Source organism: Zingiber officinale, chromosome 1A, assembly GCF_018446385.1.
Source record: "Zingiber officinale cultivar Zhangliang chromosome 1A, Zo_v1.1, whole genome shotgun sequence".
Taxonomy (NCBI): Eukaryota; Viridiplantae; Streptophyta; class Magnoliopsida; order Zingiberales; family Zingiberaceae; genus Zingiber; species Zingiber officinale.
This window is the reverse complement of record NC_055987.1, coordinates 123,539,520-123,553,115: the sequence shown is the minus strand read 5'-3', so window position 1 is coordinate 123,553,115 and position 13,596 is coordinate 123,539,520. Positions and strand designations below refer to the sequence as shown.

General features: G+C 37.0%; 1 protein-coding gene across 5 annotated transcripts; it reads right to left on the bottom strand.

The window, feature by feature from the left end:
• Window positions 1–2,383: 2,383 nt before the first annotated feature.
• LOC122030299 (60S ribosomal protein L18a-like protein) lies at window positions 2,384–13,324 on the bottom strand. 5 transcript variants are annotated; one of them, XM_042589502.1, is made up of 5 exons: window positions 13,022–13,324; window positions 4,690–4,762; window positions 3,559–3,679; window positions 3,367–3,484; window positions 2,384–2,781 (listed from the first exon to the last, which is right to left on the bottom strand). In XM_042589502.1, exons 2-5 carry the CDS (start codon window positions 4,697–4,699, stop codon window positions 2,728–2,730), a joined length of 303 nt encoding a protein of 100 aa, XP_042445436.1. In that variant the 5' UTR covers window positions 4,700–4,762; window positions 13,022–13,324; the 3' UTR covers window positions 2,384–2,727. The 5 variants fall into 5 exon arrangements, with proteins under 5 accessions (XP_042445436.1, XP_042445418.1, XP_042445452.1 ...); XM_042589484.1 differs by having other exon boundaries at window positions 4,690–4,759; XM_042589518.1 differs by having other exon boundaries at window positions 4,690–4,759; window positions 13,097–13,324.
• Window positions 13,325–13,596: the final 272 nt, after the last annotated feature.

Below are 13,596 nucleotides of genomic sequence, written 5' to 3'. Positions count from 1 at the left end.
TATAGTTTATGCTAAAAATAGTTTATGCTAAAACTTTAAATTCGTAGGGTTTTCTTTAACAAATTTGCTTTGTTAAATGTGTTCATCTATTCTAGCAAATTTGCCTGTGTTAAAAGTGTTCATCTATTAGTTTGTTTACTTAACTTTGAATTTGAGTTGTCATAATCAAAAAGGGGGAGATTGTTGGTGCGGGAAGCATCCGACGATCGAACTCGTGTTTTGATAATGACAAAGGATTCAAAGTTAAGGTGTTTTGTATTCTAACAAGTCTACTTGAGGATTTCAGGAAAGTCCTAGCTGCGGTTAGGCAAAGGGAAAAACCCTAGGAGGTGGTAACCCTAGGTCATAGGGGGTGGTAACCCTATGCGGAAAGTCTTTGCAGGTCGATGACTTCAGGCAAAAGTCCTAGGGGGTGGTATCCCTAGGTGGAAAGTCCTGGTGTCGCGAACCAGGTGAAAGACTGGACTAGCCGGGAAGCGGGTGTCCAGCAGAAAGTCCGGAAGCGTCGAGTGCTGAGCAAAAGTCCAGTCGATCTGGAGGATCAACTGGCAACAGGTAAATCTTCTGAGTGGAGTAGGTGAGGACGCGTTCCCCGTAGAGGGAACTGTAGGCGTCGGGTCGACCTAGAGTTTCCGGTTGGAAATCCGAAGTTAGACCCGGATAGTCTGACGACTATCAAATATATATTCATGATATTTGTAGTTTTATGTGCTAACTCTGTGCTGCAGGATATTGTTTGGGACTAACATGTCTTGTAGGTACAAAATAAGGAAGTTTTCCCTCGAATGAACAGTGTCCGAGGCGCCTCCATGGAGCTTGGAGGCGCCTCGGGTGCAAAAGTTGACCTGGCTGCGAAGCTTCAATGGAGGCGCCTTGAAGGGGGTATAAGGCGCCTTGAGTAGGGTATAAGGCGCCTTAAACAGATGAAGTTCGACCAGTTTAAGTTTCATCCACGCGGAGGACTCGGCAGCATGGAGGCGCCTTGAACAGCCTTCAAGACGCCTTGAACACCCTTTATAAGGGGGTTTCGACCAGCACTTCAAACAATCAAGTTCCAGGCCTTCTGTCTTCAACGTGCTGCTAACAAAATCATTCTGAAGTGCTGCTGCAAAATTCCGACAACCCGGAGCTATGCTTTCTTCTTCTTTAAGTTGTCGGCACAAAGTTGTTTTACTACTTTCATTGTAATTTGTAATTCTTATCGAGCTTATAGTTGTTGCCCACCGGAAGCGATCAAGGATCGCGGGCCTTCGAGTAGGAGTCGCATTAGGCTCCGAACGAAGTAAATCCTCCGTGTTCTTCTGTGTGTGTTTCTCTATTTCATTTCCGCTGCACTAATTTCTGAATGAGGTTTTAATTACTCCGATAGTTTTACGATTCCGATAAACGAACGATTTAGCCACGAGCGCTATTCACCCCTCCCCCCCCCTCTAACGCGGTCTCGATCCAACACAAATATATTCATATAAACATGAACCTAAATCAACACATATTAATCACCCAAATTCCGAATAGGCGAAGAATTCAATATGTAGAATAAATCTAACAACCTAAGCACGATTTTTCGCTATGATACCAATTGTTAAACCAATTGCGTTTAATATGTTCTAAACCAAGAACAACACCAAGATCTAAATCATGTCAAAGATTGTTAGAATAAATGACAATAACACATACCTAAATTCATCGTGAAAGTGATTAATTATGCCATAGGAGAGGTTGTTGGTCTTCCTCAATCAAACCACCGGATGACTCTAATGGTTTTCTTTCAATGATGGGATTGATTAGAGTTAGGGTGCCAATACAATTTGATATCTTGAGGACCATAACCACAAAAGCCCTTTATATATTATTCCAATAGGATTCCCATTAAAACTCAAGAGCCCAAGAGTCTCTACCCATTAATTCTATACCGTTAAGAATACCAAAAGTCTTTTCTTAATTAGATCACATACCGTTTGATATACCAAAAGCCTTAAAACATTAATTTAGCCTAGTGATTTAATCACACACAAAACTTTATGTATTAGACTTGTATTTATACAAGTCTAACAAAATCAACATAAAATAATAATATTATTATACAAGCTAACAACCAACTGCTACCTAACTAATCATAAAATCAGTATAAGAGTATTACGAATAGTATATTTTAATTGGAAAGAAAATGCCCATAATTGTCAAGTGGTCGATACCCTTTTGATTTTGCCCAAAAGATATCACAAATAATTTAGTTTTGTCAGAAACTACATGATCATATAACAATTATCTATTTTTATATAGAAATTAGGAGTGTTTAGGAGTTCATATAATTAATCCCTTGTCTTATTCTGATAAAGTTATCACCCTCTAGCCAACACCCTATGGGCACTAGAATAACAGGTACTAGAACTGAGCACTGAGCATCATTTAAAGGTTAAACCGGAAAAGATTGTTCATCTTCCACAGAGAACATTGGTACATAGAATACAAGCCAGTAATAGAACCATGGCTGCAATTTCTTGTTTGCCTCAGTTCAAAATGTCGGTATTGATACAATGCAAAAACACACACATACATATGTAAATGCAGTTTCCTACAATGATACAACATGAGTATATAGAATGAAAGAAATGAACATATGTTGAATGATGGGCAAACTCGTAGATTGGCAGTGCCTTTATCTTCCCATTCAGGTGACTCCATGGGGGTAATGCAGCCCAAATTTGATCGAAAATTGGAGATCGACTAGAAGAAGAATACAGCTACCACGATGAAGGCTAGAATTGTACAGACCAATGCCTGCAGAAACCAAAAGGTTGGCATTACTTTTCATCAGCAATTATCACATAAAGATTTGGATGCAAAAACATAACGGTAATATGCAACTGTTATCAGCTTATAAAATAAAAAACTCTCAAAATTGCGGTATGCCCACATGAATCTTCAAGAATATATGGTAAGAAATTTGTTAAAACTTGTCCATGTAACATGATCATTGAGGTTTAAGTAATTTCTTTATATTCTGCAAGTAAATTAATTTCTTTAGGCAAAAGGTAATTCGTTCGCCCCCAGCACTCCCGTCAACCTGTCCTTAGACCAATACGGAGGAGGTAAATCACGGATGACTACTAGCTATTACTGCAATGGCTAAGGCATGGGAGAAGATATGCTCGAACGCGCTGAATTTCGACCCCATGATCTAATGTGTCAAGTGGCAACACCCTATGCCTTAATCACCGTACTGCCCCGAGGGGACAAAGTAATTTCTTTACAAATGCTGGAGCAAGTGGTCAGATTGTGTTTATAGTAAAGAGTATCTAAAATTTTATAAAGGATTCTACAGAGTCAAAGAAACAAAGAAAGGGAAAGGCAAAGGCGACTGACAGCTATTGCACAAGCAGCTAGCCCACTTCGCTCACGTGGATCCTTGTCGTAGTATTTGCACAGATAGAAAATTGCAGCACAGTACCATATCAATGGGCACAAAAATCCCAAAAGCAAACTGCGAAAGATGGGAAGATAGGTCAAAATATGAACACAGCAGAGTATAAGAGACTTAGGAAGAAGTATACTAACCAGGACCACCCTATACCACAGCCAAAGCATGGAAGACGCTTGTCAAACTTTGTCAGTCGAGGATCTTCATCTCTTAACAAAATATAGTTTCCACCGTGGTTCCTATAATCATGAGATCTCCCTGTAATCAGACATGAGAATTTATCAATGGTAAATTGTTTGAAAAAATATATATTCTGAATCTTTAGAATAATAACACAATTGCCTTATCTTACAAGGTTCACAAATTTACAACTAGAAAGTTAACACCCCATTTAGAAATCATGATATGATAGTTCATAGAATGCTTATTTCACATAAATTAAGTTTTTCATTTTTGGAAACAAATAGAAAGGCTTGATGTCCAAGCCATTTCTTATCTAACCATTCAGAATAGGCTTCCAAAAAAAACTATCAAGTGATGAATGCAGGCAATTGGAACAGCAAGAGACTTGCTAAACATATAAGATTTCACATTGGTGAACTTAGCACATCAATTATCGGTAATCTAAACTCAGCATCAGATGCAAAGTTCATCCTTGTATCAAATGTGTGTGTATTGGGTTTATGAGAACACTTTGGTTAATTTGGCACATCAACTATCATTAGTCTACACTGAACTTGTAAAGTTCAAGCAAAAGCTACAATGCTGCAATACATTTCTCTGAATATAACAGCCACCCTTATTCTTACCAAATAGGAGAATTTCAACTTTTGAACCAATCAATTTTCACAATATACCAGCAATAATACTACTATTAGTGTCGCATAGAGTTCAGATCCACATAAACGACAGCCTAGTTCACGAAACTCCCACCAATTCGGGATCCTAAACAAGGATCGAGCCACATTGGCTACTGTCCATAGTTTTACCCTGCATTGCAAGGCTATTTCCACGACTCAACCCCGTTACCATAAGGTCACACAACAATAATTTTACCGTTGTGCTAAGGCTCCCCTTCTTCATATCCACATAGCCAATCCAAAATATTAGGCAGTTGGATGATAATGATGATGATAAGTTTAATTCTATTAAGAAAAATAGTGGCATTATATAACATGGTGTCAGTTATTTAGAGTTTTGCACTAGAGAACAAGAAAATATTAACCATGAGGAAAATGCTCAGAGATAAAACTGAAGGAAGATACTACCTTGCTCCATGATTGCACAAAGTTCTGATGTCAGTTATAATCAACCTCTTTATTGACTGTTTTAAGCTACCTGCTTCATATATGTTAAGACTGGCATTTAGATGAGTTAAGAGGATTGCATAGAAGATAACAATGTATGGTAAAGATTGTATTTCAAATAACTTTTCTAGTATACAACCACAACCAAGTCTTAATCTACTAGGTGGAGTAAGCTATATGGATCCTTCTACGTCATTGGACTCTATCCCCTATTATATCGTCATCTATATTAAAATAAATGTTATCTTGTTTTATATTTTCTAACAAAGTCTTCTTTGATTTTCCTCTTCCTTGTTTAATGTGCGTATTTGTTAACTAAAACATTTATTGGTCGTTCGTACTATCTAGCATAACTTCTCTAGTATAATTTTGAATTTCATTTCTAGCATTTTCAATTAATTCAAACCATCAAAGATATAAATTGTAAATATACAACAGTAGAGTAATGTAAACACTCCTGAAAATTTAAAAGGCAACTACTGGGACTGTTATAAAACCACAATCAATAGATGTTATTATACAAAATTGGAGTCTCTTTGGAGACATGCGATATTATACAAAACTGGTCATATTTACAGCATAACCCAGATCCAACAAGGAATTTTCTCCTTACATTCTGTGTACTCTAAGGAGGGGAAGCTAAAGGGAAGTAGGAGTAAAGAACAGGATGGAGGGAAAGGAGAGGATCTACTGTTATCTACTTGTTTGATGGAAGAGAAGGGATTGAGCGCCAATAGGCAATTTTAACCATCAATCACGCCTTCTCTGCAGATTGCATGTCCCTACACCCACACCTGCTAATCTTTGACCATTATTGAGCCTCCATCATCTTCAACCCCTACTAAGACTCTACCATTGGCAGTCCCCACCAAGCCTACTTGTCGCCACTCTCGCCGAGTCTTCACTTTGCCAACCCCCATTAATACATCTTCTTTGCCAACTTTGTCTACTCAACCTCATGTACTTGATCTCACCAACCCACATCAAGCTGGAGTTCATCTACTTGACCTCGTCACGAGGGATTCTTTTTCCTTTCACCCACCATCCCCCATGATGATTTTGAGAAAAGATGATTTTCTTTATTAAAGAGTAGGTATATTTATACATAAACTACCATCTATCTTAGGAAACTATAATTAGACTAATTAATAAATTTATCTAATTCACCTATATATATTACCTAATATATATAGATAATATGGCAACAAATAGTATATACAAATATGGTAACTATTATATATAATACTCCCCTTCAAGTTGGAATATAGATATTAATCATACCCAACTTATTACAAAGATAATCAACTCGAACCCCACTTAAAGCTTTTATGAATAAGTCCCCGAATTGTTCTTCAGTCTTCACATATCCTGTAGAGATCAAATTTTGTTAAATTTTCTCACAAATAAATTGACAATCAATTTCAACGTGCTTAGTTCGCTCATAAAACACAGGATTCGATGCAATATGAAGAGCAGCTTGATTATCACAACACAATTTTACTGGTACTGAAATATCTATATTATCTCATACACAGACTATGACATAGCCCTGTATTCTGACTCTGTACTAGATTGTGATACAATATTTTGCTTCTTACTCTTCAATGAGACTAAATTTCCTCCAACAAAGATACAATAACCTGAAGGAGATCTTCTATCCATTTTGGAACATGCCCAATCTGCATCTGAAAAACATTCAATATGTGAGTGTCCATGATTTTTATATACGATACCTCATCCGGATGCTCCCTTCAAGTAACACAAAATTTATTCTAACGCTGCCAAATGATGAATGGTTGGAGATGACATAAACTGACTGACAACACTAACTGAATATGCAATATCCAAACGAGTTACGGTAAGGTAATTCAACTTCCCAACCAACCTTTGATATCTTTCAAGATGTTCAAATAGTTCCCCTTCTCTTGTGAGATACATATTCTGCGTCATTGGAGCACTACAAGGCTTTGCCCCCAATTTTCATGTCCCAATTAATAAGTCAAGAACATAATTTCTCTAAGATAGGAATATACCTTTTTTACTCCTCATAATCTCAACACCTAAGAAATACTTCATCACCAAGTCTTTCGTATGAAATTTAGTATGAATGAAAGATTTAAGATATGAGATTCTTGTAGTATCACTTCCAGTGATAACAATATCTTCCACATACACAACTAATAGAATGATATAAGCTACTGACTGTTTATAGAACACAGAATGGCCAGACGTGCTCTTCATCATACCAAATTTTTCAACAACCTAACTAAATTTTCCAAACCAAACACGAGGACTTTGTTTTAAACCATACAAAGCTTTCCAAAGACGACAAGCTTTCCCCAACTCTCCTAGAGCAACAAACCTAAGAGGTTGCTCCATATACACCTCCTCTTGAAGATCACTATAAAGAAAAGCATTCTTGATATCAAGTTGATGTAAAAGCTAATTATGAGTAGCAGCCATTGAAATAAGCAATCGAACATATGTCAACTTTGTGACAGGAGAAAAAGTGTCAGAATAATTCACACCATAGGTTTAAGCATAACCTTTAGCAACAAGATGTGCTTTTAATCTGGCAACCGATCCATCTGGATTCACCTTAACTGCAAATACTCATTTGCATCCAATAGTCCATTTCCCATAAGGTAGATCAGCCAAGTCCCAAGTGTCATTGTCATCCAAAGCATTCATCTCCTCTATTATTGCATCTTTCCAACCAGGATAAGATATAGCATTACGGACAATTTTAGGAATAGAGATAGAGTCAAGTGAAGCAATAAAAGAACACGAGGAAGACGACAAGTTGTTATAAAAAACAAAAGAAGAAGTAGGATAAGTACACTGGCGTTTACCTTTACGTAACGCAATAGGAAGATCATTGCTCGGGACTTGATCTGATGACGATGTAGTAGGTGTAGGACATGAATCAAGAGGTTGATGTCTAGAGTAAACTTAAATAATAGGAGGCTTGACAAGAGTCGGTTATGGGACGAGTGTAGAGGATGTGATAGAATATATCAACAAATCATCATCATCCTCCCTCTGACAAGTCGAAATAGGTGCGGATAGAAAATAAGGTGTATCTCCCATAAAAGTAACATCAATTGAGACAAGATATTTGTTAATACTAGAACAATAACACTTATAACCTTACTGAAGACAAGAATAACCAAGGAAGATATACTTTAAAGACTTAGGATCTAATTTAGTGATATGCGGATGAACATCTCAAACAAAGCAAGTGCTACCAAATATCCTAGGTTTAACAAGAAACAACGGCTTACAGGGAAAAAAGATTTTGTAAAGGATCTCACCATAAAGAACAAAGGATGACATGCGATTAATGAGAAAACATGTTGTAGAAATTACATCTCTCCCTTTGCTCAAAAAGCTTTGTCCACAATATGGTAAGGTGTCTTCATTAGATTGTGAGTCATATCAGTTTGCAAAATATCATCGTTTTACTTCGAGTCCTAGAATAAATAAACGTGCAACTATTCCTTTTGAATTGGTTCATTCTAATATTTGAGGTCCTTGTCCTATTTTGTCTAAACCTGATTTTAGGTATTTTGTAACTTTTGTGGATGATTATTCTCGTGTAACTTGATTATATTTAATGGAAAATCGTTCTGAGTTATTTTCTTTGTTTTGTGTCTTCTGTGTTGAGATTAAAATCAAGTTCAATACGTCAATTCGTACTTTACGAAGTGATAATGCCAAGGAATATACATCCGGTTCATTCCAATCTCATATGAGTTAAAATGACATGTTTGATGAAACCTCTTATATTGATACTCCATCACAAAATGGTGTGGTTGAACGTAAGAATAGACATCTTCTTGAAACTACACTGATGATTTTGAGAAAAAAGAATATCTTCTTTATTGAAGAGTAGACATATTTATACACAAACTACAATCTATCTTAGGAAACTATAATTAGGCTAATTGATAAATTTGCCTAATTCACCTATATATATTACCTAATATATATAGATAATATGGTAACAAATAGTATATACAAATATGGTAACTATTATATATAATACTCCCCCTCAAGTTGGAGCATAGATATTAATCATACTCAACTTGTTACAAAGATAATCAACCCGAACTCCACTTAGAACTTTTGTGAATATGTCCCCGTGTTGTTCTTCAATCTTCACATATCTTGTAAAAATCAAGTTTTTGTTGAATTTTCTCACGAACAAAGTGACAATCAATTTCAATGTGCTTAACTCGCTCATGAAACATAGGATTCGATACAATATGAAAAGCAACTTAGTTATCACACCACAATTTTACTAGTACTGAAATTTTAAGTCCTACTTTAATCAAGAGTTGACATATCTACATTATCTCACACAGAGACTGTCATAGCCCTGTATTCTGACTCTGCACTTGATCGTGACACAACATTTTGCTTCTTACTCTTCCATGAAATTAAATTTCCTCCAACAAAGATACAATAACCTGAAGTAGATCTTCTATCCATTTTGGAATATGCCCAATCTGCATCCAAAAAACACTCAATATAAGTGTGCCCATGATTTTTATATACGATACCTCATCTGGGTGCTGCCTTCAAGTAACACAAAATTTATTCTAATGTTGCCCAACGATGAATGGTTGGAGATGATATACAATACTAACTGGTTATGCAATATCCGAACGAGTAAGGTAATTCAATTTCCCAACTAATCTTCGATATCTTTCAAGATGTTCAAATAGTTCCCCTTCTCTTGTGAAATGAATGTTCTGAGTCATTGGAGCACTACAAGGCTTTGCCCCCAATTTTCCTATCTCAGTTAATAAGTTGAGAACATATTTTCTCTAAGATAGGTATATACCTTTTTTACCCCTCATAATCTCAACACCTAAGAAATACTTCAGCACCAAGTCTTTCGTATGAAATTGAGTATGAATGAAAGATTTAATATATGAAACTCCCGTAGTTTCACTTCCAATGATAACAACATCATCCACATACACAACTAATAGAATGATACCAGCTATTGACTACTTATAGAACATAGAATGGTCAAACTTGCTCTTCATCATACCAAATTTTTCAACAACCTGACTAAAATTTTCAAACCAAGCACGAGGACTTTGTTTTAAACCATACAAACCTTTCCGAAGACGATAAACTTTCCTTGACTCCCCCCGAGCAACAAACCCAGGATGTTGCTCCATATACACCTCCTCCTAAAGATCACCATGAAGACAAGCATTCTTGATATCAAGTTGATGTAAAAGTCAATTATGAGTAGCAACCATTGAAATAAATAATTGAATAGATGTCAACTTTGAGATAGGAGAAAAAGTGTCAGAATAATCCACACCATAGGTTTGAGTATAACCTTTAGCAATAAGACAGACTTTTAATCTGACAACCAATCTATCTGGATTCACCTTAACTGCAAATACTCATTTGTATCAAATAGCTCGTTTCCCAGAAAGTAGATCAACCAAGTCTTCATCCAAATCATTCATCTCCTCTATCATTGCATCCTTCCAACCAAGATGAGATGTAGCATTACGGACAGTTTTAGGAATAGAGATAGAGTCAAGTGAAGCAATAAAAGAATATGAGGAAGACGACAAGCCGTTATAAGAAACAAAAGAAGAAGTAGGATAAGTGCACTTACGTAATGCAATAGAAAGATAATTGCTCGGGACTTGATCTGATGACGAAGTAGTAGATGTTATTGTCCCCGTATTAACAAATATCTTATCTCAATTGATGTTACTTTCATAGAAGATACACCTTATTTTCATGGAAGATACACCTTACTTTCATCTCCTCAATTGTGAATGTCATAAAATAATTGATCAGAGGTTGATCTTGTTTTTCCGTACGGTAAAATGTTTTGCAAACCTCATACATGCGAGGGTGATTCCCTTTTCCAGAGTATAGAAATTCTAAGTAATTTATTAGTTCTTTAACAAATTGACAGTGATTAATTCTGAATATAAAGGAACAAGCGAGCATCCTCTCTAAACCATGTCTGCTTCGAATCATCTTGAGGGTCATCAGTCAAATGACCATCTTTGTCAATACTTCGCAAATAAAGACGAATAGTCTTACTCCAATTCAAATAGTTTGAACCATTTAACTTATAGTCTATGATTTTAGACATCACAGGCACAACATCCGTCACGATAAAAGGCTTATTTTTAGCCATAAGACTTTATCCCAAAGTTTGTGAAATAAAAGTCAAAGGAGCTAAGGTTGAAGGAAGACCAATTTCTCTGTTTTGTACAAAAAGAAGACCAAGGTGTGGCTACGGCTGCACAAAGGTGTAGTACTAGCTAACGAAGCAAAGAAGCGACGCAGACGAGCCAAAGCTAAAGTTGGGAGTTGAAGCTAAAGGTTTGCTCCAAGTTGCTGGTTTGGAGGCTCCAAGTTGTTGATTGGTTGTTGTTTGATTCAACGAACAGCTCCTAATGTTGCTGCTATAGCCCAACGTGAACAACAACAAAGATGAACTGAAACTAAAGTTGGGAGTCAAAGCACCTAATCCAAGACCAAAACTAGGGCAAGAGAAGCAGAAGGATGTTATGCTCACTCTGTTCACGAATCCTAATCCACAGCATTGACAGATCGATCTATGTGTAGATCACGATCCGAGGGAAGGGATGAAGAGGCTGACATGTCAGATCGCAAGGGTGGAAGATGCGTCACACTACTCTGCGCTTAGGAAGGCGCCTTCGGAGCCGCGCCAGTGGATGCTGGGGAGGAACATGCAGTGTGCGTCGGTGAGGAAATGTGAGGATGTGCGACATCATGCACGGGCTGTAAGAGGAAGCCAATGGAACGAACTCGCGTCTGAGAACACGCGAGTGCGAAGTCGACTGGAAGGAGAGGCGACGGAGAGAACATGAATAGGTGAGAGGCGGAAGGAGGCGGTCGGCTGCAGGAAACTAGGGATGACAGAGGAGAACGTTGTGCACAAACAACGTCCAGAGAGCAGCGATAAAAAGAATAGCAAATACCCTAAATTTTAAATCTCTAACCTTGCTCTGATACCATGATGATTTTGAGAAAAAAGTAGATATTCTTTATTGAAGAGTAGGTATATTTATAATTAGGCTAATTGATAAATTTGCCTAATTCACCTATATATATATATATATATATATATATATATATATATATAATATGGTAATTAATAGTATATACAAATATGGTAACTATTATATATAATACCCCATATCTATTATATCTTTAGCAAAATGATTTGCACATTTCCAGTTCCACAAAGTCCTTTGTGGTTCCCTTTCATCACTAATGGTGATGCCACCCCTTGCGCAAAGTTGTTTTCCCTCTACAAGAATAAAGTAAAGTAGCCCTACAAGTTGAGATCCTCAAATTTCTGTCCATTACCACTATTAATGCCTTGAAAGGTAGTATTTACTTTTGTGCCTTAGAAGACCATGAGTTCCCAATCCAAGTCAAATCGACCCAATCTTCATTCACAGCAGAGCCTAATGCTGAGCTGAAGTTTAAGGGCCCTTCATCAATTTTATCTGATCTTTATGGGACGCAGTTTGCATGTATGTTCTAGATTCTTTGCTCTACAAAAGAAGGGATAAATCATCACCTATTATCTCTCTTCACAGGCAAATTCATCATCTAAAAGCGAGTTAATATCACTCTTCTAATTTTATATGAGTTACAACATCCTCGCACGATGCAGATGCCTAATCAATAGTGTCTTCCTTGAGGTAGTTAAATTTCTCTCTTCCCTAATTTCTTCTTTGGATTTTTTGCTTGATCTACTTTCTGTGAAATGAATGTTTTTGTGGGCCACCTCCACCACCAAGATTACACTTTTATTATCTATTTATGTGGATTCTGTGTTTGAACATTGTTTTGATGTGTAATGATATTTTTCTGTTTTTAATCTCCATTGCATTTTCTTGTGAAAGTATGTGTGATCTAGCAGCTCAATAAGTGATTTCCTTTGTAAGTAATCAATTTGATGGAGAGGTGCGGTTTAGCTCTAGATTGTATATTCTTGCCAATGTGTGTGATCCCTTGACCACCGAACAAAAAAGAGACTCTCTATGAAGTAAGCTCGAGATCTTTGATTGAAAACAGGAAGTGCATTGGCTCCTTGCTACTATTAAGCAGCTCGGAGGGACCAAAAGTGCTAGCTACTATTTCTAGAAGCACTCACTAAACCATTATTGCTGTTAAACAGTGAGATAATTAATTTCCAACAACAAATCAACTTGCAGGTAAAGGGGGGGAGGGGCGAACCCTAGAGGCTACAACAAATTCATACCTTGAGCAGCAGAGAAAGGCAAGAAGAACAGCAAATATCGAGAATCTAAACAGCATATGAAAACCAGAAGAAGACCAAGGTTGTCGTAGCGGCGGCAGAAGAGGGCGACGCTGGCTACGGCAGGCGGATAGGCAGACGCTCCATGTAGTGGCAAAAGAGAGGTCGAGGTCGGAGGCAGGGCGGCGTCGAGAGAGGACAGTGCGATGTCGGGAAGAGGACGTCGCGATGCCGTAGGCTACGATTTCGGTCGGCGCGGACCGGTCGGAGAAATCCGACGCCGATGTGGAATTGGATTTAAGGGGAAAATAAAATAGAGGCCTTAAATAATTTGTTAACGTGCATACTCCTTTAGCAGTTTAGCCCTCCTAATTTGGCGGACGTAAAATGGAAAATGAATTGAAAATAAAACAGTTGGTTACTGAAAGGAGCGGTTATGTTTCTTATTTATCAAAAAAAAAAAAAAAAAAAAAAAAAAAAAAAAATCCTAGTTTCAAAATTAAGAAAAAATATCAAAAATAATGTTATTTTCTTCCTATTTTTTCTACCAATCTTTTAAATCTCATGTTATTTTTCAA